Raw genomic sequence first — 27,581 nt, forward strand, 5'->3', positions numbered from 1 at the left:
GGGTAGGTGTGCTTGGGGTGAAAAAACTTTACATTAACTGGTGAGATAGATTAATTTTATCTGTACTTTTTTGAATATGAAGAATTATATTATTTTGGGGGATATCTCCCTATTTTAATGCTGGAGGGAGCCCCTCCCCCCAAATTTATGCCTGACCCACAAACCCACACACTGTTCACAGATGAGAACAGCGCAGACCCTGCACGGTCATGTTTGGCAACTCCTTCCAATTTTATAGCCCAAACCAGGAGTAAAAGATGTCGAAAATCAGACCCTTCATAAACTTTTCTATCTTCAATGATACTCCATAATGCTGCTTAAAATGAAGCAATGCACGCACAAGTTAAAGCTCTTTTCGTTTTAATGAATGAGGAAAGAAATAGTTTTGGATAAAGAAATGAATTAGTCTTTTTTTTCCATGTGAGCATCCTCCTGCAGCCTTTAAATATGGAAAAGTGGCTGATGGATGGACTTCTGAGTGAAACTCATTACCCCAAATTTTCTTAAATTGGCTTATATATTTACAACATGGTGACTGCAACAATAATACACCTACGACTGTGGTGTTCTACCTAGAGCACCACTAGAGGGAGCTCACACATTCTATTGTACTTGCCACAGTAACAACAGTGATGTATAGGAACAGTTAGAAGCCGGTAATTTATATATAAAAAATGTAATTTCATTAATCTGAATGGGTGGGCCCAGCTGTCAATCCCACCCAGGCCTATCCATAGCTCCGCCTCTGTGTCAGTCCATCTCTTTGCAGTCCAAGTTGTACATCTACCAATCTGGACAGCAAATTTACAACCGTTCTGTTTCGGTGGTTATATTTAAGGAATGTCACATTAGTAAATTCACGCTTTACATGAACATCTGAAATGGGCAGAGACAAAATCTGCAGTACAGGCAGACCAATGTCTTTAAAACTCCTTTTTCCTTCAGCACCCTCATACTGCAAAACCTCAATCCAAAGTTCTCCATGTTGTTCATCTCTGTGAAACTGCAACAGGAGAGCTCTCTCCACTGGTTTTCTAATTCACCAAGGGAACAGGAAAGGCCCTCTTTTGGTAGGCTGCCTACTGCAGGTAATCTTACCCGGGGATGTAGCATCTCCAGCTTACTCAAGTGACTCTGGAAGTCGCATTTGATACTGTGTCCAGAAGCAGTCCATGCTGCGCTTAGGAATGACGTCTGTTTCAGTGTAGAATTGACTGTAAATTCCTAGCAAAAAAAACTGCCAGAAAAGTATTGCAAAATTGCTGTTAATCACTGTAAAACCCCCAGCTCCATGGGTGTCCCTACAGGTGGCTGCCCTTTGCTGCCAGGCTTGCTGTCACCTTCGTCTGTGCCCATGTGTCAAGTAGGGCAAAATGGGGTAGGTGAAAATAGAATTTCCCCAAGGGGAGTAACAAAGTACCTTCATTTCATTTAGAAAAGAATTCCAAAATGTCTTTTACAGGTTTTGTCGTATGTAAATTACAGCAATTGTCTTTTTTAAACAGAAAAATAACAATTAACTGTAATCTAGTTTAAAATGTTATCATGTATTCTATTCAAATTATTGAAGTTACCTGGCAACTGGAATTGGCAAATACTATTGATTCCAATGAAACATTTGAAACCACAAAATCACATGAAGAAAACGTACGCTGACCGTTACTGAAACGACCTGGTATCTGTTTCATACCTCACTTTACAACACACAGGACTTAACAATTTAAAGGCACAAGTTATTTTACGTCATGGCCAAGCCACCTTTGCTAGTTTAATGGCAGAAAAATAGTCAAAGCCAGGCGCCTGGTCCACAAGGGATGTACTCAGTCACTGCTGTGTTTATGGTTTAAACATGCTATAAACTAATTTTTTCTAACATTTTCTTTAAGAGCTAGGTGCACTTGCACCTTGGTGGATTGCTATTATATTTGTGGATTTGCCAGGTAGAAGAAAAGAATGCTTCTCTACAGAGATACAGAAACAAATCTGCTTGTACACAATGTGAAAGCGTTTGAGCAGACCATCTACAACAACAGCAGGATTCCACCAAAGTAGAGGTCTGCATTCCCGTAGAATCCATGGCAATTAAGTGCAGGGCAGGACAAACTTTCATTTTTGAATGCAGGAGCACAAGGGAAGTGACTGATATGCTCGCAGTAAAAAGAATGAAACAAGTGCTTTTTGTTATCAAACAATTATTTATTTGCATGAGTAAATAGAAAATTACACAACAAAGTATAGCACGATATCACAACATTACATTGTCTCAAAGCGCTTTAGAGCACCCCCACCCAAAGCCCCCAGTGAGTAAGCCATAGGCGACAGTGGCAAGGAAAAACTCCCTAGAAGGAAGAAACCTTGGGAGGCACCAGACTCAAAGGGGAAGCCCAAACCTCCAGGGGCCGGCAGGGAGAGTGAAAAACACACACATCAGATAACTGCAACAGGTATTCTTCTACATATCCTATACATATGCATGGTACAGTGGTTAGCACTGTTGCCTCACACCTCTGGGAACATTTATCCATTTTCTAAAACCGCTTCTCCTGTTCAGGGATGTGGGGATCAATTTGCCTTTTGGAACAGGCGGTCAGATGGATCCCAGAGGCTACAGGCACGAGGCAGGGAACAACCCAGGATGGGACACCAACCCATCACAGGGCAGGCTCACACACACAGATCATTCACACACACACAAACACACACACAAAAACTCACCATTCATTCACACACCATTCATAAACACCATTCACACACCAGTCACTCACACAGCATTCACTCACACACACACCATTCATAAACACCATTCACACAGCATTCACTCACACACACCATTCATAAACACCAGACACACACCAGTCACTCACACACCATTCACTCCCCATTCACACACACATAGACCATTCACATACACCATATACTCACACACACCATTCACTCACACACGCCATTACCACTCACACTCACTCACACATGCCATTACCTCACACACACCATTCACACACCTGTCACTCACACACACCATTCACTCACACGCCATTACCTCACACACACCATTCAATCACCATTCTCATACACACACACACACCACTTACACACACCATTCACACCCATCATTACCAAACACACTCACATACCATTGACATATACCACATTCCCATTTGATGTGGACACCTTCACACTGCCTGCTTCTAGATTATTTATGTTCAGGTGTTCCACTAATAATTTGTCCACTTTAGTTCCAGCAATTTCCCAATTAAGAGCATTCAGCTGGAATTCACTGTCTACAACCTCTATCTCCACATCCATAATTTCCAATTCAAATTCTGAATTAAAACCCCTCTCTGCAGTCTCCTCCAATTTGACCTCTCCAATTTGTATTTCGACAATTTCAAATTTATCATTTACACCATCTAGCTCAAACTGGCAGAGGTCGACCACTACGGCTCCTATTTTCAGCCTGTCTTGGTGGTCATCTGCAGGCTTTATGGAGACTGTCCTTTCATTTAACAGAAAAACCTCTAACCCATGCATGTCTAACCCCTTATCCCTCCCAGGCTGGTTGATGGGTGGAGTTGCTGGGGAGCACTCTCCTTCTTCACCCCAGCAGATGATCTCATCCCACTTGTCCCAGGCTGCCCAATACACATCATCCGTCCAGCTAACTGCCTTGGCAATTGGCTTTCGGGTGTGTGACACGATGGAACGGTCAGCCTGGTCAGAGGGTGATTCTGCTGGGGAGCACAGCTCTTCCTCATCTTCCCAGTCAATCACTTCCATCCACTTGTCCCAAGTTGCCCAGTATCGATCGTTGCTCCAGCTGACAGCTTTTGCAATTCGTTTGTTTCTGAATGAGGAAAAACACACAAGCAATACAATAGAGCTGTCAGTCACTCCTGGCACATGGAATTCAGTTCTGCACTGACACCTTCGCAATGAACAACTGCATTATAGCATAGGAAACTAGTTAACTTTCACATACAATTTACATATAATCAAGAAAGAAGCCTGGAACAATTTTAAATTTTACTAAATGGCAATATACTGATTTTAGTCACCAAACAAACTTTTCAGGTCTTGCTTCACTACTTTTATCTGTGTTTGTTGCAATACATCTGCCCTCTCCTGGTCTGCTGGAATATCATTGCTGTAGGCAGCACCGAGCGCAACCACCCGCATCCTCTTCCGAATGCAACATGAAAGCGCGGGAAAGCGCACGTGCAAAAGTGAAATATCATCTAGACTTTGCGGCACAGGAAACTAGCCGACTTGCACATAAAATTTAAATATAACCAACACAGTAGCCCGCAACAATATTCACTTTATTTAAAAGCAATGAACTAATTTACTCACAAGCAAGCGCAATTATTTACTTAAGCGCAGTAAAGCGCAGTAAATCACTTTATTTAAAAGCAATATACTGACTTTACTCACCAAACATATTTTAATATACATGCAAATTTGACAGATACTAAATAAGAAAAATTATCCGATAAAATGGGAGCAGAAAAGCAACGTACCTCGTCATCTTGGTGCAGAAAACAAGTGAAGCTGCGTCTTTCAAACCGGCAGCGTCCCACGTGCCGAAGAGTCAAATGTAATCAAGCAACACGGCCCACACAATTAAATAATAACATCATAATAATTATAGCTCTTGTATAATTATTCTATATATTATTCTATAATTAGAGGAACAGACTTTTATAAGTTAACTTGTTCACCGAGAATAGTATACAACACCGTAAGCATATAACCCTTAAAGGATGATTAATTAAAATTCGCACATTCATCCTGCATAACATAAAACAATGACTTAAAGAGACTTAATATGAAATGAACGCTACTGTCCGAGGGCATTTATCTCCACAAATCGCTATGTAACATAATGTCTTAAATACTCTGATTTTCAGAATGACAGAATCTTAACATTTAAAACTTTGTTTTGCGATACCGATACGTAGTGATATTGGTATGTGGAACAACGTTATGTTACACACGCCTCCCACAATTCAAGAAGCTGTAGTTAGATTAAGAGCGTATTCACAATTTACCCGTTTGCCTTTTACCGTGACTGAGCACGATCCCCCACCCCAGCTGGTCTGCATTCCCCACATTGCAATTAACGATCCTGGCCTCAGCGCTTTTGTTACCGTGGGACTTTGTTATGTTGAAGAAAACATTAGAAGGGAACTTCTGTCGCACAACTGAATGAAATTTATGATTAATGCATGGCAGCATTCTCCAAGTACAGTGGGACGGACTCCCCAACGGACCGAGAGTGCTTGTGATGTAAAATACACTAAGATAATTCAGTTCCTTTAAAGAGCGGTTCTTTTAATACTCTGTATTATAATTTTCGTGTGCTGTCCCCTTAAAAAGCATATCACCAGTATTCCTTATTCAAATTGTCCCATTAAAAACTACAATCCCCAAACGTCAAATTGCATGCTTCTGCATGTCACCTACACTTCAGACTTCATCCTCAAAATCAAAGCAGTATTAACACAAGCGACATGTGCCATCACTTAAAGCCAATGTAACTTTTTTAAAATAAAGTCTGTTTCAACTGGATTTTTACCTAAGTAAAACAACCATTTTATGTTCTATTTATCTTAAAACTACTGAAACAAATAATTGGCTACAATGCAGTTCCGCTGTTTTGTTTGGCACCGTAAATTATGTCCTGCATTCTGTGGAAAAAAATGAAGGCTGAGGAATGTTACGTAACACAGTTAAAATGCAAAAGTTCTCTCTGGTGTAATTCACTGCATAAAACCATGGTCTTAAGTGTGGTGTCTTCTTCATAACACTCCCTGACTTTTGTATCCGTGACCATGAGATAGGGTGGGCTGCTTTTCTTCCTTCATTTTACTAGTGTTCCTCCCTTTCCTCCCAGCCTTGGCTGGTGGTTCAGGCAGCATCACCTTCTTTTAATGGACCCAGGTGTCATTTATTTTGAAGTGCAGAAAATGTTCTAGCAGAGGTCTTAGACAATTTCTGAATTACACAGAACTCTGACTTCTTCTGAAGCTGTGAGAAATTGTTCATCTGTAATTGTTGCATTGATATTTGTTGATGTGCGTGTGCCCTCCTTGAGCAGTAAAGGGGAGATCACATGCAGAGCTGATTTTCTGTAGTTTCTTAGTCTAAATAAAAATAAAATATTCTCTTCATATAGTCTGGAAGAGCCAATTAGTTATTTCTAGAAAAATAAATAGAGCCAATGAAGGAACCAGATGTCACAGTAACACAGGTCACTGTCTGTGGTGCTGGGTGTTGGGCTGGCGCTGAAGAAATAGGATAACTGGCCAAAGTGTCCGTGTGCCTCCACTGATTACAGGACATTAGTTAACAGTAATTAGCAATCACTTATAGTTCTCATTTATAATGATGTAAAATTATAAATATATATATAAATATATATATATATATACACTGAACAAAAATATAAACGCAACACTTTTGTTTTTGCTCCCATTTTTCATGAGATGGACTTAAAGATCTACAATTCATTCCAGATACACAATATTACCATTTCTCTCAAACATTTCTCACAAATCAGTCTAAATGTGTGATAGTGAGCACTTCTGCTTTGCTGAGATAATCCATCCCACCTCACAGGTGTGCCACATCAAGATGCTGATCTGACATCATGGGTAGTGCACAGGTGTACCTTATACTGCCCACAATAAAAGGCCACCCTGGAATGTGCAGTTTTGTCTCACAGCAAAATGCCACAGATGCCACAAGCATTGAGGGAGCGTGCAATTGGCATGCTGACAGCAGGAATGTCAACCAGATCTGTTGCTCGTGCATTGAATGTTCATTTCTCAACCATAAGCCGTCTCCAAAGGCGTTTCAGAGAATATGGCAGTACATCCAACCGGCCTCACAACCGCAGACCACGTGTAACCACACCAGCCCAGGACCTCCACATCCAGCAGGTTCACCTCCAAGATCGTCTGAGACCAGCCACTCAGACAGATAATGCACGGCCCCATGTTGCAAGGATCTGTACACAGTTCTTGGAAGCTGAAAATGTCCCAGTTCTTGCATGGCCAGCATACTCACCGGACATGTCACCCGTTGAGCATGTTTGGGATGTGCTTGACCGGCGTATACGACAGCGTGTACCAGTTCCCACTAATATCCAACAACTTCGCACAGCCATTGAAGAGGAGTGGACCAACATTCCACAGGCCACAATTGACAATCTGATAAACTCTATGCGAAGAAGATGTGTTGCATTGCATGAGGCAAATGGTGGTCACACCAGATACTGACCGGTTCTGAGTCCCCAGACCCCCAATAAAGCAAAAAACTGCACATTCCAGGGTGGCCTTTTATTGTGGGCAGTATAAGGTACACCTGTGCACTACCCATGATGTCAGATCAGCATCTTGATGTGGCACACCTGTGAGGTGGGATGGATTATCTCAGCAAAGCAGAAGTGCTCACTATCACACATTTAGACTGATTTGTGAGAAATGTTTGAGAGAAATGGTAATATTGTGTATCTGGAATGAATTGTAGGTCTTTAAGTCCATCTCATGAAAAATGGGAGCAGAAACAAGAGTGTTGCGTTTATATTTTTGTTCAGTATATATATATATATATATATATATATATATATATATATATATATATATCCATCCATCCATCCATTTTCCAAACTGCTTATCCTACTGGGTCGCGGGGGTTCCTGAGCCTATCCCAGTTCCCAATGGGCACGAGGCAGGGAACAACCTAGGATGGGGGGCCAGCCCATCGCAGGTCACACTCACATACCATTCACTCTCACATGCACACCTATGGGCAATTTAGTAACTCAAATTAGCCTCAGCATGTTTTTGATTGTGGGGGTACACCGGAGTACCCGGAGGAAACCCCACGAGGACACGGGGAGAACATGTAAACTCCACACACATGTAATCCAGGCAGAGACTCGAACCTGGGTCCCAGAGGTGTGAGGCGACAGTGTTAACCACTGCACCACCGTATATATATATATATATATATATATATATACATATATATATATATATACATATATATATACATATATATATATATATACATATATATATATATATATATATATATATATATATATATTATGGACAAAATATAATCGTGATTTAATGTATCCCTTCTGCTCTTAAAAAAGCGCAATATGTCTGAATGACGAATATGTCTATTACGTTTTAATAATCTTGTTAATATTTGTTTACCTTTTTTTCTGTAATCACTCTATGTTAAAGCAATTTTTAAATCTAGCTGTGAAATTGATGATGCTGTTGTTATTCTGACTGTCTGAACATAAGTGAGGGGATGGATGCACTATTCTATGGAGGCCTCTGAAGAGAATAAATTATCCCAATATTATATTGAGAGAGATGATTAAATCAGTGCTAGATAAGATTTTAACAACTCTGAGCTATTAGTTAAGTTCTTCCCAAATGAGTTTGATGGGCCGAAAGGCCTCCTCTCATTTGTAAATTTCTTATGTTCTAAGACATACAGTACTGTGTGAAAGTCTTAGGCAGTCCAAAGAAATGTTTAAAGCTGTTTATCTGGGTAGCAAGTGTACTTTGACTTAGAATAAATGACACAATTTAACATTAGGGGCGGCATGGTGGTGCAGTGGTTAGCACTGTTGCCTCACACCTCTGGGACCCGGGTTCGAATCTCCGCCTGGGTCACATGTGTGTGGAGTTTGCATGTTCTCCCCATGTCGTCGTGGGGTTTCCTCCGGGTACTCCGGTTTCCCCCCACAGTCTAAAAACATGCTGAGTCTAATTGGACTTGCTAAATTGCCCGTCGGAATGCATGTGAGAGTGCATGGTGTGTGAGTGTGCCCTGCGATGGGCTGGCCCCCCATCCTGGGTTGTTCCCAGCCTCGTGCCCATTGCTTCCGGGATAGGCTCCAGACCTCCCGCGACCCAGTAGGATAAGCGGTTTGGAAAATGGATGGATGGATGGAATTTAACATTAGAACATGTGCAAATTAAGAGTAACACAATAAAAACTAGTAATAACTTCTTCTGTTTTCTAAAGCGTTACTGATATCTAGTTGGATGGCTAGATGAACACCGCTTCAGTTCCCAAACTTCTCCCCAGGGGCACCTCAACCGTTCCATGATTTTGTTAAATTTCACCAACAGCTCAATTAAATAATTAATTATACTGGTTTAAAAAGTCAGTGACAGATTGACTAGCTGTACTGTATGAGGTGTGCTAGTGGCCAAGTCAAAAAATACATGGCTGCACTGGATGGTCGTTACAAATACTAGGATGATTTTAGCAGAGGTTCTGAAATGGCTAAGCTGACACACTTTGACAGGCATAATGTAGCTGAAGTTCAGCCTGTAGCTGAAGACCCTGCCCCACTGCAGAAGTTCAAGGGAATTCTGCTTTTCCTTCTCCATCACTTCCTGGATGGCCTCTTTCGAAGACCTCTTCATGCACACCCTAGCCAGATGCACTGAGAGGCTTGGCTGTGTCTTCTTGCATACGGGGCAGAGCAGGAAATGCCTGCTCGAAGCACTGGGGATAAAATAAAATTAAAAAAAGTCATAAATAAAGATTAGATTTGATTCATTACTTTTAGTTGAATAAAGAAACAGTCCAGTCATCATCAACACTGTTCGTTTCACAGTGGTTTGGATAAATAACATTTGCATATCCTGATGGCTCCTAGACTGAGTAAAGTACATAATCACAGCTATTGAAACATGTTAACTAATTACTTACATTTATATTAAAATAAAATTTAATTAATTAAATTAAACTTAAGCTGCTTCAAAATATTATTTTAGGTTTGTAATGTACATAATCATAGCTATTGAAACATGTTGACTAATTACTTACATTTATATTAAAATAAAATTTAATTAATTAAATTAAACTTAAGTTGCTTCAAAATATTGTTTTAGTTTTGTAATGGATGCAATTTAAGTTTTAACAATAGCAGTCAGTGGTCAGAGACTTTTGCACAGTGTCAGTAAAGTAGAACAAGTTTATCCACAATTTCTACAGATTCTAATGAAATGAACAGTCCATTATTGGGATGGCTGAGGTCCTTCACGATCTTCTTGGCCTTGGTCCAGCACCGCCTGCTGTAGATTGAGTGCAGGTCAGGGAGCTCGGTGCAGATGGTGCGCTCAGCTGATCGCACAACCCTCTGTAGAGCTCGTCTGTCCTGCATGGTGCTGTTCCCGAACCAGGTTTCCTCCCAGAGTACGTGCAGATCAGTTGCATTGGGGAGTCCATACTGTGATGCTGAGTGAGTGTAGTAGGAGTTTGAGAGATGAAACTCCTGATGATTTACTCCCTCGGCTAACTAACCAGAACAGGATCATACCAATACCAAAATTATAAGTTTATAAATGTTTTTCACTACCCTGATTCATTCAGTTATTTCTGTTTGTTAATTCCACCCCCCAAGCAAATACATAAACAAACAAACAAACAAATATTGAGGGGGGATGTGTCAGAGGTGATAGAATCAGTGGATGAATCTAAAAAAAAAAGTCATGATTTTTTTCTCTCCAAAACATAATGCACAAAAGTTAGGTAAGACATTGACATGTTATGACAGTAGCATGATGCAGAGGAACAAACAGAAGGAAATATCAAACTAAACCTGAGTCAACTAGGACTAATTACACTAAATTAAGTGGAACACACAAAATACCTAAAACCACTTAATAAACAAACAACAAATATTGCATTAGATAAACTATACTGATGCCTGAGAGAAGTTGTTGTGCAAGCTGCAGCAAGTACGTAAGGCACAGGTGCAGAGACACTACATATAGTGCAAACTAATTTAAAAGTATACAGTACACACAATGATTCCTGAAAAATCAAAATACCGTGGAATACTAATGAAATACTTATCAGGATGATGATGATGATGATGATGATGATAGAAATAATAAAGAATTAGTTTAAGGTATTATGCAATTGACATGTACAATTAAAAAAGAAATTGCACCAGACATTTCCTGTGGCAAAGAAGGGTTGCTTTGTGGCATGTCGCCGACAGGATGTCATGGGCAGGAGGGTAGGCAGGCAGGGCAGCACAGGCAGAAGGGCTGGCGGGCAGCCAGAACTGTTTTGCCACTGCAGTTTGTTTTACAGTTTCATCTGCATTTGTTTCCCCAAGGTATAACAGCAGCTAATTTATGAACATGCTGCTTTTCAGAAAAGAAGTTTAATTTCCAGGAGCATGACCAGTGCACACATTTAGTGTTGACGGTTCTTTGTAAAATGGATGTCCTGTACTTTTATTGATCTGTCCGTCCGTCCATCCATCCATCCATCCATCCATTTTCTAACTACTTCTGATGAAGTTCCGGGTTATGGCGAATTGAACGTCTGACTCCGGTCAGCTGAGCAAAGTTGGTAACCTTGGTATTGTGTGTAGGAGATTCGGTATAACTATAATTTCGTTCTCCATTTACATGCCGGAAGTGTCTTTAAGTGTTATGTAGTTTTGCCTGAAACGCAAAAATAAAAGAAAGCAATTAGAGCTAACCAGTTGCTGCTGTAGTGATTGAAGAACTTTTGTCGGAAGTTGGATTCGAACCCACGCCTTACTTCAGAGAACAGAATACACCTTACTTCGGAAGGCTGTTTACGTTGAGTCGGGCGAATGAGACCACTCGGCCATGGGGCAGTTTCCAGTTAAGGCTGGCTCGCTGCGAAGAGTGGGTGAGTCCTAGTGTGCGTTAGAGCGGGGTAGCGATTTCAGTCAGAAATTTCAGGGTAATAGCGGCGAAAAAAATGGATCATATTGCCAATGTTGCTCAGAATCGCAGTAGCCTTCCGATGGTATGCGGTGCGTTGCGGTAGATTACTGTGACAAGAAAGCAAACTTTCATTATTACCATTCTGTTTATATTAAATTACGATCTTCCATATTAATCAAGGGATTGTAAAACTGAGAATATTTCAGCTCCAGTAGTTTATATTAAAGTTGCCCGAGTCACAACATGGTCTTTAAATGGCAAAGACAGACATAAATCAAATGTATATGAGCAGCAACATAACTTAGCATCCGGACCCCCCGCGACCCAATAGGATAAGCGGTTTGGAAAATGGATGGATGGATGGAAATGTGATGTGGTGGCGAAGTCGTGCAGAAGTTTTACAACTGCACTATCGATTTATCACTTTATTTAGAAATATAAATTCAGTTCTTATCATTTTTAAAAGTTACTTTCTTTCACATTTGAATTTCAAGGTGTCCCTCACAGTGACACTGAAGGGCGGGGCTACGGGGGGCGGAGGTGGGGGACGCGGTCAGAATGGTATGTTATACACTTTGGCTCCTCAAATTTCACCATCCTATGATTCTGCTGCGCGTCCTCGTGACCCAATTTTAATAGTTTTATTAATATATTTTTTTTAAATTTGCGAATACAAAAAATGTCGTCTTTACTGCAAAAAGTCATCCCTTATGTGTAATGTAATGCTTTTTTTTTACCACTAGATGTCGACATAGACCGTGGAAAGCCGGTCAAAGTAAGTGCGACACTTAGCGGCAATTACAATATTTATTGTTAAATCAATGTAAAAAAAAGTTAAATGTAATGACTTGTACTTTTTTATGAATTTGGATCTCTTTAGAGCAAACATATTCAAATGGTTTGCTTTTATAACGCTCCAAGTAACTGCGCAAGCCCCTCAAAGTGCTTTATGCCTCTCGCTTCCCATTCATTTCAATGGGCTTTCCCGACATTTGGGTAATTGTTTATTCCAAAGCCTCGAAAACACTCTGAACTGCAATTTGTCATGCAAAATGCATAATTTGTTGTATAAAATATGCTGACTTCTAAAAAACAATTTATTAAAAGAAAATAAAAAGGGCATGCCATTATATATTTGGTTGCTTTTTGCCACCGTTTGACCGTTTTCTGCTCAGTAACTGTGCCTGGTCCTTCCCTGCTGTAAAGCTATTTTTAGTACCTCTTGCTAGCTCACCATTTGGTCACTGACAAAAGATAAAAGAAGCCGACCACCCAGACAGGCAGGCGCCCAGAGTAATTACTGCCATAAAGCTATCACGTGTACGGGGAATGCAAAGAACGAAACTAAATGGATACAAACACCCCAGCCCATTTCAAAACAAAAACATTTCGCTGCTATTTTGCAACATTCTGGATATTTCAGAGCACAATGTTTACCTTCTATGTAAAGAGCTAAATCCCAGATGAAAAGCAAAGTCGCAAAATATTCCTGCATGAGCGCCGAAACCCCCTCCCCCGTTGTTCCCCCCAGTTCAGGAGTGGACGCTTCTGCTCAGAAGCTGCAAGGCTTTTGGCACAGCGTTTGGGGAAGCTCAGGGAAAGCAGCAGTCGAGCCCAGAGGACCCCCCCGCGGGAGTGAATGCGTCTTTTCCGGTGCTACATTGCTTTTGCACGGTGAGAGCGTTTGGAAAGGCCCAGCTCGGCGAAAGCGGCAGCCGATCTCTTTACGGACCCGCCCCCGCTGGAGTGAGAGAGTCTTCCACGGTGCTGCAAGGGTTTTGCACGGTGCTAGCGTTTGGAGAGGCCCAGCTCGGCGAAATACTAGGTAAGTTGAATCCTAGGTCCTTAGGACTCTGAGCGTATTCACAGTGGGCTGTCTTTTCGGAGCCTGCTTTTTATTACAAGTTTAGCTGTTTATTACTAGCTATCATTCTTTCATACCTTTAGCCCCACCCCTTCTGCATTGCCATAGCGCTTTGGTTTCATATCTGATTAGTATTTAGTTGTTTTTTTTTTCATGGTAGTTGAATGCAGGCTCCGCTCCTAATCCCATTAAATTTGAATACTGGGTCATTAGGACCCAAAGAGAATCACGGGCGCCATTTTGATGACGTAAACTTTTTTTTTTTTTCGCCATTTTGGTATCCTGCCGTCCTGAGATATGCCCCGAAACACACAAAGTCAGCGCGCTGCAACTGAATCCCAACATGTTTTAAAAAAATGCTTCTAAACCGCAAATTAAACTGGGTGACGAGGACCCTGTAAGGTGCCAAAGGAGAGGAGACCTGCACATGTAAAGTCACTCTACCTCTGCTTCCAGCGAGACAAGAGCTCCAGATTCTGTTGAAGATTTCATCTTTTGTTGAACAACTTCTCAAGAATGGCTTCCAAGTTGTAAGTTATGATCAATTTATTATTTCATTTGAATCTGTAGAAATTGTGGGTAAACTTGTTCTACTTTACTGACACTGTGCAAAAGTCTCTGACCACTGACTGCTATTGTTAAAACTTAAATTGCATCAATTACAAAACTAAAACAATATTTTGAAGCAACTTAAGTTTAATTTAATTAATTAAATTAATTAAAGGCGATTGGCTCAGCTGAGCAGTGCATCAGACAAGCCTCCAACATCCAGTCTCTGTTGAACAGGGTTGTGAAAGCAGATGTAGGTTTTCAGGATATATTTAATCTTTGTGATCACATTGCTGAAACTCAAGATGGCATTGGCAACCATCGCTTCAATTTAATTTCACATGTCTTGCTTTCACAAGTTGAGAGAAGACCATGTGGCAAAAGTACATACTCTCCAACTACAGACCAGCAGTTTGAGGAAGAAACTGTGTAAAATAGTACTGTTATAAGGATACTAAATACTAGACACAGAGCCTCTGTCTTCCCACCCCCACGTCACAGGAAAGACACAGCTTCTGTACTGACACCAGTATATATTGCAGTTCATTGGCTATAGTTCTTGACAAATATATACAAGATGCCTGTGTGTATAGACCTGCCCTGTCTATAGTTATTTTTCCAAAAAGGAGGTAACTGGATGTTCATCTTTCATATTACCGTAAATGTAAAAAAAATAATAAAGTATTTTCCTTGTCTGGAAAATGTATTGTGTACAGTTCATTGACTATAGTTCTCTACAAGTCTATACAAATGCCCGTTGCTTTGGATAAAGGCGTCTGCTAAATGCTTAAATGCAGTAACGGTCCTAGCTGATGAGGCGCCCTAGGCGAGCATCAGCGCCTGGTCTGGTCAGTCTGGTCCGGTCTGGTCAGTTTTGCTGGTAACATTTTCGTTTTGCTCAGTTATAAGTGCAGCATTTGTTATGCGGCTGAGAAAGTGTTTTAAGTTATAACGTCAATATTCATGGATATTGGAGTTATTGTATGAGCTGCAGTCATAAGTTAATGGCGTGAGCAAGCTGTAGCCTATTTAGGTTTGTGTTTGGTTATTTTTAGCAAAATGCCTGTGTTTTTACTGATTCATTTTTTGATGTATGTGCTTTATTTTATCTAGTTCTCACGGCATGCTCGACCGGATAGATATGTGAATAAATGCCCGTGATCGGAGATCAACTTGTGTTCGTTATTGAGGGAGGTTACAAGGGGGGGGGGCAGCTCATAAGAAAGTTACGTATCATCATCATCATCATCATCATCATCATTATTATTATAATAATGTAAATTAACATTTTAGCAGTACAGGTAGAAGGGAGTAACACGTGGTATCATTTGAACCACTGCACTAGAGTACTGCACGAAAGGCAGATAGTCACTGAAAACGACACAGAGGATGCAGCTGCCCTTGACTCAGATGGCCCTGATGGAGGTCCCAGAGGAGCTCCACAGCTTGGAGAGGAGCCAGTTTCAGAGCAGACTGAGGGTCAAGAGGGAGCGTCGCAAGCAGACCAGCCACTCCAGACAGGACACGAAGCTGTGGGTTCTGGTAGGGCTGACAGCGATGATATTGGTGATGCTAATGATATATCCGGCCCTTCAGGTCTGGGGGCACAGCAGGACCACAGGTCAGGTGAGTTCAGAACAATTGACTTCACTGATTCAGCCTTGTCCTTTTATGCTGAATAACCTCTCAGATAACAATGAGCGAAAGCGGAGAGATAGGGAGGAGATATGGGTGTGAGGAGAGTGAGCAAATTGTAGAATATACCCAGGATGAAGTAGACCTGGACGGGTTAGCAAAACGTATGCTTGGAAATTGGTGGTATAAATAGGCTAAGTATACCGCCGCTTCATTAGGGCAGGAGGGTTGTGTGTTGTGTGCAGGTCCTGACCCTTCAGTTAGAGTAGTCCCATTCCCATACACTAATAAACAGTGTGAAGAATGGGAAATGGAGAGGGTTATAAGATTCTGGAAGAGTCTGTGTCAGGAGGGGCAGGCCCCTGAGAAAGACTGCAGACCCATATCTAACCAGTCAGAGCGCATACCATACTGCCCATATCAGTGTCTGATATATCAGGGAAATTCTAAATATGCGTACAGGATGGAAAAGCATTGTGGGCAGTTTAAGCCCTGGGAAGGGGGACAGCAAGATATTATGGCGAACAAATTGAGTTTTTTCAAGGGACTTATTTATGAGTGTTTTACAAATGATAGGCCAGAGGAGGTAGGCATCTTCTGGGGAATATGTGGAACTGTTTGGAATGTGAAAGGTCCCTGATTACAGAACGGAGAACTATCACGTGTTCTGCTGGATGCGCTAGAAAACCAGAGTGTGCCCCTGGCAGATGTGTGGTGGCTGTGTGGTAAGGAGGGCGGATTGAGGCCTACTCTTCCCTATAATTGGGGAGGCCTCTGCGCTAGGATAATGTTAGTCAGCAAGGTGGATATATATTCTAGAAGACGACCGTCTAGGTCCCGCAGATTTGTTGCAAATTACGAGAATCATCCCAATGTATATATAGATGCAATTGGCCAGCCAAGGGGCATTCCAGAGAAATATAAGGTGAGAAGTGAGATAGCTGCTGGTTTCGAATCGATATTGATTTGGCCTACTATTAACAAAAATGTGGAATGGATAAATTATTTGTACTATAATCAGCAGAGGTTTACCAACTATACTCAGGAGGCACTCGCATCTCTGGGGGAGCAGCTTCAGGCCACCAGTCTGATGGCCTGGCAGAACAGGATAGCCCTGGATTGGCTCCTGGCAGAAAAAGGGGGAGTGTGTGTGCTGTTCGGGGATCAGTGCTGTACGTTTATTTTTAATAATACAGCCCCGGATGGTTCCTTTACTGAGGCTATGAGAAAGTTGCCGGGGTTACAGGATGAGATGGCAAGTAATGCAGGACAACATGATGGGTTGTTTGACTGGTGGTATGATATGTGGGGAAATTGGCAGCAAGCCCTTATGAAAGCACTCTATGTGGGTGCTGTGCTCATTTTTGCTCTGCTACTAATCTTTTGTTGTGTAGTTCCTCTTGTTCGCTCCCTAGTGGGGAGAGCACTGTCCCGGCAGACGACTATAGCTGCAATGTCTAGAGTGGTGGGAGGACCGTTTGGAGCGGCATCCTCCTGGACCAACACGGAAACGGATGGCGACATAGACACCTTGGATGCAGTCCTGCCCATAGCTGAAGTTCGGCCGTACCGTGTGTGAATACTCCGGGCGGGAGACCTGCAGCATGCCTGCCTCCCATGACATCTGGGATTTTCTGATTATGACAGACTGTCCGTTATAGTAGTATGCAATGTTATTAGTTAACCTTTTACTTATCTTTGTATTAGATATATCTGTTTTTGTATTGAGTTTGTAATAGATTTTGTAGTCCTGCTATACATGCAATATATTCATGGGAGGTCATTTTATGGTGATCCTCCCCTCCCTTCCTGATGTACCCCCTGTGCTGCTGTTGGTTGATTCTCAGTGTTAGTAGTTTGTGAGCCATGCCTGCCATGGACCCCGAAGGGGGGGGGGCGCGCCTGTGGCGGGCTGGGAGTGGAATTTCCCTGGGTGATAGGGTTTTTGCCCTCCCTCCTGGGCTGGATGGACAGGATTGTGTGTGGGGGAAATATATGGAATATTATTTAGCACTATATAACGTAGAATACAAGTATTATAATATTATTAAAAAGTATGCCAAATATCCATGATATTATGTTTACAATGTAAACATTATAATGTAATCAACACAATGTAATCAACTGAGTATGTATTTGCACCTTTTGTTAGTCTGAGTTTCTGTTTGTTACTTTGTTAGTCCTGAATCTATGAATATTCACTTTTATTAGCGTATATTTTATCACTATGTTAAAGGACAAATATATTATCAACCTTCTAGTTAGACAATGTGTAACAGGCTGAAACTGCCAAGGTTTACTACTGAAGGAAGGGATTCGCCTGAGTTCACCAGAAGTTCACGGCTGAGCATTTTTAAAAAACCAAGTGGAGCTGCTCGCGCCACCATTATGTTCAGCCGAGAGACCAAATGGTAAAAGAAATGATGGACAAACTTATCACCTAGGGGTGTGGATTAAGGGAAAAAACAATGATTGTGAATGGATGAAGGAATGATGATGCTTAAGTGATGAGATAAGAAGAGAATGAGAATGATAAGAACTTGGTGTAAAACAGTACTGGACACACTTTACGTGTCCAGCCTTGGTTGTAACTTCATTGTTGCAATAAAGACTGAATTCTGGATACTACACAAGCGGCCCTCTGACTTCTGATTTGGCGGGGAAGGAGAAAAACCATGACATAACCCCTCAGAACTGGTGTAAGAATCAACTTTTGGGTGTTTATAGTTTCCTGATTCGGGATACAGCAGTGCATTCTGGGAGCCGTCTATCTCCCACTGTGAAACACCCAGCGAAGTTAGGAAAAGAACTTATCCCTTGTTCTTTGGTAACAGATGGAGGAGTTTCATCATCACGTCCCTCCTTGCATAGGCATAGGATGAAATGATCCACCAGGGATGTCAACTGGGGTACTAAGGGCAGGGCGTAGCTTGGTCTTGGGTCAAACTGTCTGTCACAGACAGATGTGATGTTAAAAGTATAATAATTGCAAAATAATGGTAATACTGCTGTTTTCTGCTAGATGTAGGTGTTGAGGCTCAGAGGGAGGGGGATGAGTGACGTGGAATTGAAGATCCACAGTGAGAAGGCAAGGGGGTCCAGATCAGCGGTCACGATCAGCCTCAGGGGTTGAGACTAGACCTGGTTGCCTTTCACTCTGCAGCAGGTTTGGAGAGCAAGTTAACCTCTAGCTGGGCTTGTGGTTTCGATATCCGGCCCAGCTCTCTGTGGGTGTGATAGATTAATTTTTATTTGAAAGCTGTATCACAGTAGTTTTGAAAAAATAAAACAGTCATTGAGGAAAGCAGAATTCATTTATTAATACATTAATAAATTCATAATTACAAATATAAAATGTCTGATAAAAACAAAGCCTTATTTAAAAAAGGTTAAAATGCCAAAGCTCTGAGAAAAGTTAAAACGTTAAAAATGGGCTGACGGGGTTAAAAGCTTTTAAAGAAAAAAAATGATACCTGCCTTTACATCCATATTTAACTTGCGGTTTACCTGTTGAGCCTTTCAGCTCACAACGGGTTGATTAATTATGTCTGCGGAGGCCGGAAAGGGGAAACTTTCAGCGCGATGCCTCATTCTCAGTAATGCTACCACGGAGGAAGCGTCGTGCCTGGATGTGTTTATTTACATTTCCCCTTTATTCAGGGTGTTACATGGGCAGTTTGCATGGTCTCCCTGTATCCACGTTGGATTCCTCTCAGTTCTCTGGTTTCCTCCCGCAGTCCAAATACACGTGGTTCAGGTGAATTGGTGCCTCTAAAAGTACCCATAGTGACTGTGTGTGAGTGTTTGCCCTGTGACAGACTGGCATCCTGTCCTGGGTGTTCCCCTGCCTTGAGCCCTGTTCTGCCTCAGATCAGCTCCACGCTCCCTTTCTTGTACTGACCCTGTACTTAATAAGAATGTGCAAGATAGATGGCTGAACTAACATACATTGAAATGCTTTTTGTATGTCATGTCAAGTGATTTGTGTTTAAAAAGCACATTAACAAACAATACATGTTGTGCCAAAATGCTGTAAATAGAAAAGCTACAATAAAACCATGAAATACGTAATACAACCAGAGACACTGGACAAAGTTACATAATATATATAATTTTAGTAATTCAATGGGGATAAGATAAAAGCAGGAGTAACTGTCTCCAGGTCTTTGGCTGAAAGGTGTGATTTAAGCCTGGCTATTGAGCTGACAGAAACACCCCTTCACAACAGCATTTATTTGTTTATCAGACTCAATGATGAATCAAAGATGAAACCAAGATTTTTAGTATGTGACCGGAAGTTTTCTGAATGAGGCCCTAATTGTTCTCTGAGATCATGAACAGACCCTGAGTGACCAAAACTCATTACCTCTGTCTTGTTTTCATTAATCTAGACGAAGGTCATTGCTGTCATGTTCTTAATGTCCTCCCGACAGTTAGAAAGGGCCATCAGAGAGCAGCAGTATCCAGGTTTTAATGGCAGATAGAGCTGCATATCACTGGCATAGCAATGATATTTTACATAATAACATTCACAAATAGAGCCCAAAGGAAGCATGTATAGACGGAATAGGAGAGGGCCTGTATCACAGGACTGGATATGTTTACAAGTAAGGTCATAGTACTGAAGGGGTGTGGCCATCCCACACAGTGACAAGCCCATTCATTCACCTCATCTAGGCCTTTTACTAGGGATTTAAGGTCCTGGTTTTCCTCTCAGACCCTAGAACACACTGCCAGGCTCAGATTCCCAATCCCACATCCTGCTGAAGCCCTTCCCAAGATCAGACACTAGTTTTGTTTTCCTTGTTCTTATAGTGAAATGATGGTCTTTGCCTTTTATACATCATCACTGTTCAGTTAATTACACATGACGTAATATAAGTATTATACAAGCCAAGCATCATCACTTAGAGATGTCATGATGTGGAAAATCCTTGTTCAGCTAATTATTTTTCCCACAGGTGCTGACAGTGTGTCCACAGTGAAATGGGTCTGTGTACAGAAAGGATGATCTGTTACAATCCCATGTTTCTATGGTGACAGATATAAAACTCATGTGAAATACTGGTGCAGAGGGTATCATGTGAGGTCATGTACTCCCATAGTACACACTGACTCTCCACAGGAGGGTAAAGTGTCAGTCAGAGATGATCCTGACTAGCGAGTCTTCACTGTGACCATCAACAATCTGACAGCTGAGGACTCTGATCGGTACTGGTGTGGTGTGAAGATCAGTGGAGCCTCTTTGATCGGGTTAATCTGTCAGTCACTCATGGGAAGATGTCTGTACTGCAGACTGTAGCCAATAAGATGCACAGTATGTAACATGTCATTGAGTCAAGAAGGAAGGACATTAACGCAAACACTGAAGGAAAAAATGTTTTAATATTTAAAAAATCTGCATTTTAATTTAATTCAATATGATAAACGAGACGTGGAAGAAGTAACAGTGTCAGCTAAATTGGGTGACTTCATGAGGTTAAATATGATAAGTAATATGTTAAAAAATATCAGTTTATTGGGCAAACATTTACATATGCATGTTGTAATGAGCTGATGACATTCATAAAACATTTCATTGCTGTGCAAGTCTTTGAGTGTTTTACCTGTGTGTTGAAGTCCTCCAGGGCTGTCAGTGGACAAACAGGAGGTGACGGGTGTGGATGGAGACAGTGTCAGTGTTACTATGGAAACAACAAAAGACATAGGATGTGGTGTAAGATTGGGGGTTCCTGTGCATCAGAGAGATCAGCGAGTTTGGATGGGAGGCCTGTCCTGATCAGGGATGAAACAGAAAATAAAACCTTCATTGTGACAATGAGTGGGCTGGAGAGGAAGGACACTGACTGGCATTGGTGTGCTGCTGGAAACCTGCAGATTCCAGTTCATATAACTGTCAAACGTAAGTAATTGATTTAAATCTGCCTGTGAATCCTTTGTGCTTGAATATAAATAGATAAATACTAATTTTATTTTATTTTTGAAACCCAGCAGTTTCACTCACAAAGGGGTTTGTGCTTCTTTGTGAGGATATTTATCAGCTGTTGTGAAACAATTATTTATTGGGATTATTGTTTCAATGATAGTGGCACGGTGGTCCAGTAGGTGGCGCTGTTGCTTCACACCTCCATGTTCAGGGGTTTGAATCTGGCTTCTGCTCTTTCTGTGTGGAGTTTGCATGTTCTCTACATGCTGTGTGGGTTTCCTCCAACAATCCAAAAACACACAGTCAGCCTAATTGGTGTCTCTAATATAGAATGTGTGTCTTCTAGTTTATGATCAGTCTAATTGTGTGAAGACTGACTAACATGTCTGTAGGTGGTTTTTCATTGCAGCGTAGGCCAGTGTTACAATTGTACTCTGTAATATCTGTTCCAGTGCTGCATCCATCCATTGTCTGAAACTGCTTGTCTAATTCAGGGTCCCTATGGGCGCAAGGCAGGGTACGTTCCATGACAGGGTGCCAACCCATTGCAGGACACACTCACACTCCATTCTCTCGCACAAGCACACCTACCGGCAATTTGACAACTCCAATTAGACTCAGCATGTTTTTGGACTGTGGGGGGAAATCAGAGTACCTGGAGGAAACCCCACAATGACACGGGGAGAACATACAAACTCCACACACACAGAACTCTGGTAGAGACTTGAGCACACGTGCCAGAGGTGTGAGGTGACATTGCAAACCACTGCACCACCGTGCCACCCTGCTACAATAAATACATTATAATATGTTAATAAAATCATTTATCTCACCTGTTCACTATCAGTGCCGTGGGATGTGAATACTTTGGTCATGACACTAATTCATTGTTCTCCATCTAATCATTTTCTCTGTAGAATACCTTTCATAATTTATATTTCAGTTTCAAGAGTGACCTTTTCTTAGTCTTTATTGACTAACAGAGCACTGCTTTTTATTAACGATCCTTTCTCCTGTTTCCACTGCTCTCCTTTTCTCTGCACATGATGAAGAAGGAGGGGATAATGAAAAACTGAGGTAAGCATTCAGCAGCATTTACAGTAGTGTGGGGATCCAGCTAGCAGCATTTACCTGATCACACAGTAATGGGAAACTGTCATTTTAATTTTAAGAGAAAAAGATATTATTTTTTATTTTATTTTATTAATAATAAACTTGAGATCCCATCCCATCCAGGGTGAGCCCTTGCCTTGTGCCCTATGCTGCTGGGGAACGACTGCAGGCCTGTTTTTACAAAATAGTGTAACATGTTGTGTGATAATCTCTAGCTATTTTCATGCTCTTTGTTAATGTCTCCTGTTCCTCACATGTAACCTGTGTAATACAGTACTACAGGTGGCTGTACCGTGTTGCTATAAAGCACGTAAGACTTTACTGTTCAAATCCACCCTCTTATTCAGCTCTTTGGTCCAGCTGGCTCTGCATGTAGGACTGGGCTTATCGGTGCTGCTGTTGATCATCAAGATGGTTTTACTTCAGTCAGAATAGATTCACTCTTCTGTTCTTCAGGTTTAATTGTGATACGTGTGACTGACAGACACACTGATGTCTGACAGGTGGGAGCAGGTTCTGGATGCTGTACTGAAAGCTGGGACTGGTGTGTTTTATCTGATTTGCACCATCATCACCATTCAGCTGCACTGGACCTCCTGTAGAAAGCGGGAACCAATCAGAGAGAAGCAGAGGGTCTCCCTGTGTTAGAGGAAGCTGGCAGAGGAGATGACCTTCGTGGAGCAGAATGAGTCAGACAAGCTGGAAATAAATGGTTATATATATATTTTATATATATATAAGAGAGAGATGCAATACCGCTTTTGTCAAAATGACAGGTCGGGTCAAAGGTCACGTTCAAAAGTTCAGTGGGCGGAGCTTATGTTGTGGTGGGTTGAGCTTGGTTGTGTAACTGACGCAATAGCATGTGGATTTAATTATTTATTTAAATATTTTTTTTTGTCTTCTTCCCCGGGAGTTGGTTGTGTAACTGATGCAATGGTATTTGGATTTAATTATTTATTTATTATTTTAAATGATTGTGGCTTAGGGGGCATGGGTTGGTTGTGTTAGTGATGCAATGGTATTTGGATTTAATTATTTATTATTTTAAATGCTTATTTTAAATGTTTATTATTTTAAAATGATATTGAGGAGAGTGCTTATGAGTGTGTATTATTTTAAAAATGATATTGATGAGAGTGCTTATGAGCGTGTGTTATTTGAATAAGTTATTATTATTATTATTTTGTGGGGCGCGGGGGGGGAGTGAGCGGGGCTGGGTTACCTGATGGAGCGCGAGCGTACGGTGTGCGGTAGCGTGGTAAGGTCCCCGGGGTTCGGAGAATCAGCAAAGGACTTATTCACATACTGGTGCGGTAGCGCGGAAAGGTCCGCACGGCTTTGGATAATCCTCGGAGAGAGCGATGCGGGAGAGCTGAGAGGCGTGCTGCTGCGCGAGTCTAAGAGAAACTGTGAGAGAATGTGGGATAAAATGGTAAAGTTGGAGCAAAGAATGAGAGGAGGAGGTGCAGGGTCTATCGTCCAATAAAAACGCTCGGCGCTAGTTTTGACCGTGTGTTTTTTCCTCACGCAAGCGTTTGTATCACATCGGCGTATGGCGCCAATTTGTAAAGGTCATAAGTCGAGACATACATCGAGTCTGTCAATTTGTCCGCCAGTAAATTCTGCAGGGCCGTGCCACCTGGCCATCGAGGCGCCCCCCCTACCCGGCCACGCGGGCCATACATCGAGTCTGACACTTTGTCCTCCAGTAAATTCTGTTTAAAGTTTTGTTTTCACATACGTCCCAAATTACAGATAATTTTCTTACACAGGCACGAGTAGCATCATCAAGGCCGTACCACCTGGTCATACATCAAGTCTGACAATTTGGCCGCCAGTAAATTCTGTTTATAGTTTTGTTTGTCATACATGACCGTGCAGATATGGGGTGACAGAGACAATTAAATTGTATTACGTCGAGCGGGGGGCCTTTTCCTCCTCCTAGAGGCACAACGCCTTACCAAAGTTTGTACCAGCCAAAGAACCACAAGTTTCATCGAGACCTTACCCGGTAAGTATATTATTTCTTTTATTCCTGTTATAAAAATGCTATTCAATTAAAAAATAACATTCTAATAATAGGTATTCTCTTTTTTTTTTTTTTTTTCTATGTACGAGAGAGAGAGAGAGACTACGCCGACCGGTCAAGAGAAAATCTGCGAGAGAATCAACAGGTATGGACGGAGCAACACGCCCAGCGGCTATACCCGAAGCCTTATTAAATGAAATAGCCATTATCAACAATGCTAATAATGAAAATGATGCGGATTACTCTGCTCAACACGACTCGCCACCAGCGGCGTCTGCTGAAACACTGGCCCAGGACCCCTGTTTTCTCCCATCCTTAGAGACATTAACAAGCATGTTAAATGAAAGGGGTTCTGAAGCAGAAGCGGGGCTACCCCCCACCGACGAGGTCGCATGGTCCCCCGCGGATTCTGAATTGTGGGAGGCCTTGTCAGACGTGGAATTTCTTCTCGATGCTGAGGAGATTGAAAATGAATTTGGGCTGGGACAATTTGAAAATGTTCAACAGGAAGGTGGCGGTGCCGTCGGTGACGTGGATCCCCAGCCTGACGGGGTCCTTCATCGCCGCAGATTCAATAACGTACAGATTAGGCGGATTCTAAATATCCCGCGACCTAGAAACGAAGGCAATTTCCGCGAGTACTATGAAAATGTAATCGAGGGGTTTCAAAATATTGTGAATGAGGCGATTCCTTACGCCGTATGGGGAGCCTATATACAAGTCACCCTGCGCGCTGACTTTTTAAACGACGAGCTGTCGCAAATTGTACGGTATGGGGTGGGGGAGCTGACAGACTTGCAGCAGCTGCTGGATCGCCTGGTACAGTCTAATCAAGAGATTTTAAACGATTCCAACCTAGAAGTAATCGTAGACGTAATAAATATCCCACGCGGCGGTGCGAACAAACGTAAACTACAGACCATGTTAGCTTCAGAAATAATTTCTAAAAAAGCCAGACACATGTTTATCATTAATAACAACACCAACGCGTGTTTCGCCATAAACTTGGCGCACCTGCTGGACGAAAACTTTACTGTTGCCGAGGCTGAAAAGCTCGGCCTGGAGTTACAGGAGAAAGCGGGATTCACCCCCGATCACGCAGTCGCTTTGAATGACATTATCAATTTCGAGAAAATCATTGATTGCAAAGCAGTGGTGTATTATCAACAACCTTATTCAAACAATCTCCAAATTTACCAGACACCCACGCCTAGCGACGGTAGACGGGCGGTGTATTTCTTTTTACACAATCAGCATTTTTATGGCATTAAAAGCGTAAAGGGCTTCTTAGGCGTGGGGTACGTTTGCCCGAGCTGTTTCAAAGGGTACGATTCGCCTCACTCTCATCAATGCGAAAAATTTTGTAGCGTCTGTCAGACTAATTGCAGAGAAGGTGAAAGCACACCGGCGATACTATGTGAGCGTTGTAATTTCAGATGTTTAAATGACACCTGCTTTGAGCGCCACCGTACGCCTAGGGTCTGCCCAGTTAGGGGGGAGCTCGCTACCCCCTGTGACAAGTTCAGAAAATGCAAAGCCTGCGGGCTCAGAACCCAAAACCGCACTCGTGTAAAGCGGAAAAATGTAATATCTGCGACGCTAAACTCCACACGGCTGTGTCAGACATATCCACCCCACATCTCTGCTATCTAAATCCACCCGAGAAGCCTAACATAGGGGAACGGGCCGAAAGGGGTGAGGGGCGTAAAAAGGCCACCGAATATGTGTTTTTTGACTTTGAAACATCTCAGAGGTCGGGTACCCATATCCCGGTGTACGTCTGCGCCATCTCCGATCAGAACGAGACAATGACCGCCGAGGGGCCCAACTGCGCGCTACAGTTTCTCAGACATTTCAGGGCGCCCTGTTATAGAGGCGTCTGTTTCATTAGTCACTACGGTAAGGCATTCGATAATTACATCATACTGAACGCGATGGTGAAGGAAGGCGTGGAACCGCGTGTGGTATCGCAGGGGAATAAAATCATTCTCATCCTGGACAGCCTGTTTGAGCAGAGGTACATCGACAGTCACTCCTTTCTAAGCATGCCGTTGAGAAAAATCCCCGATGCGATGGGATGCTCGACTCAGATGCGAAAAGGCTATTTTCCGCATCATTTCACAGACGTGGAAAACTTTAGTTACGTGGGACCCTACCCCCCTCCCGATCAATTTGGGCCCGATCAAATGTCCACCAAAGAACGCGACAAGTTTTATCAATGGTACGACGCTGTAAAGCACCAGACCTTTAATTTTCACAAAGAGATGATCGCTTACTGTAAGAACGATGTGGAGATTCTGAGAGAGGGCTGCTTGCGCTTCCTGCGGGAGTTTAAAACGCTCACGGGTTGCGATCCCTTCTCCGCGGCCACCATCGCTTCGGCCGCGTTGCTAGTTTACAGGACAAATTTCCTGCCCAGAGATACGATCGCGATCCCGGATGTATGGGATTACAGGAGGCAATACAAAAGTTATTCGAGCGTGTCCATCCAGTGGCTGGAATTCATCGGGCGCGCGCGCGGCATCGAAATTCGACACGCGCTGCGTGGGGGTGAACTGCGTGTGGGACGCTTTCACCTAGACGGATACGCCGAGATAGAGGGGGAGAAATGGGCTTTCGAGTTTCTAGGCTGTCAGTTTCACGGCTGTCCTACCTGCAACAACAAACACAATATCTGCCCCCTGACCCGCGAGAGCTTCGGTGCCCTGT

General features: G+C 42.3%; 2 protein-coding genes and 1 long non-coding RNA gene across 4 annotated transcripts; 2 read left to right on the top strand and 1 right to left on the bottom strand.

Annotated features, from left to right (window-relative positions):
- Positions 1-2,243: 2,243 nt before the first annotated feature.
- LOC125705994 (uncharacterized) lies at positions 2,244-4,986 on the bottom strand. Of its 2 annotated transcripts, XR_007381817.1 has the most exons (3): positions 4,518-4,986; positions 3,041-3,844; positions 2,244-3,008 (listed from the first exon to the last, which is right to left on the bottom strand). XR_007381817.1 is itself a non-coding variant. In XM_048972409.1 (2 exons), the coding sequence occupies exons 1-2, from the start codon at positions 4,523-4,525 to the stop codon at positions 3,127-3,129; spliced, it is 726 nt and encodes a 241-aa protein (XP_048828366.1). In that variant the 5' UTR covers positions 4,526-4,983; the 3' UTR covers positions 2,244-3,126. The 2 variants fall into 2 exon arrangements, 1 of the variants encoding a protein (XP_048828366.1); XM_048972409.1 differs by having other exon boundaries at positions 2,244-3,844; positions 4,518-4,983.
- An 8,098-nt stretch (positions 4,987-13,084) lies between these two features.
- On the top strand, positions 13,085-18,419 carry LOC125705999 (uncharacterized). Its single transcript, XR_007381822.1, has 3 exons — positions 13,085-13,578; positions 14,074-14,147; positions 15,512-18,419. It is a non-coding gene; the product is annotated as an uncharacterized LOC125705999 (long non-coding RNA).
- A 6,357-nt stretch (positions 18,420-24,776) lies between these two features.
- LOC125706773 (uncharacterized) lies at positions 24,777-27,452 on the top strand. The gene is made up of 3 exons (XM_048973592.1): positions 24,777-24,854; positions 24,964-26,392; positions 27,365-27,452. The coding sequence occupies exons 2-3, from the start codon at positions 25,020-25,022 to the stop codon at positions 27,450-27,452; spliced, it is 1,461 nt and encodes a 486-aa protein (XP_048829549.1). The 5' UTR covers positions 24,777-24,854; positions 24,964-25,019.
- Positions 27,453-27,581: the final 129 nt, after the last annotated feature.

Source organism: Brienomyrus brachyistius, chromosome 13, assembly GCF_023856365.1.
Source record: "Brienomyrus brachyistius isolate T26 chromosome 13, BBRACH_0.4, whole genome shotgun sequence".
NCBI lineage: Eukaryota > Metazoa > Chordata > Actinopteri > Osteoglossiformes > Mormyridae > Brienomyrus > Brienomyrus brachyistius.

What these genes read in the sequence shown, in the direction of transcription:
- LOC125706773 (XM_048973592.1), top strand. Translation starts at nt 25,020, where the DNA reads ATGGACGGAGCAACACGCCCAGCGGCTATACCCGAAGCCTTATTAAAT. An exon ending in CTCGCTACCCCCTGTGACAA is followed by an intron (nt 26,393 to 27,364) that starts GTTCAGAAAATG and finishes GTGTCCATCCAG; the next exon opens with TGGCTGGAATTCATCGGGCG.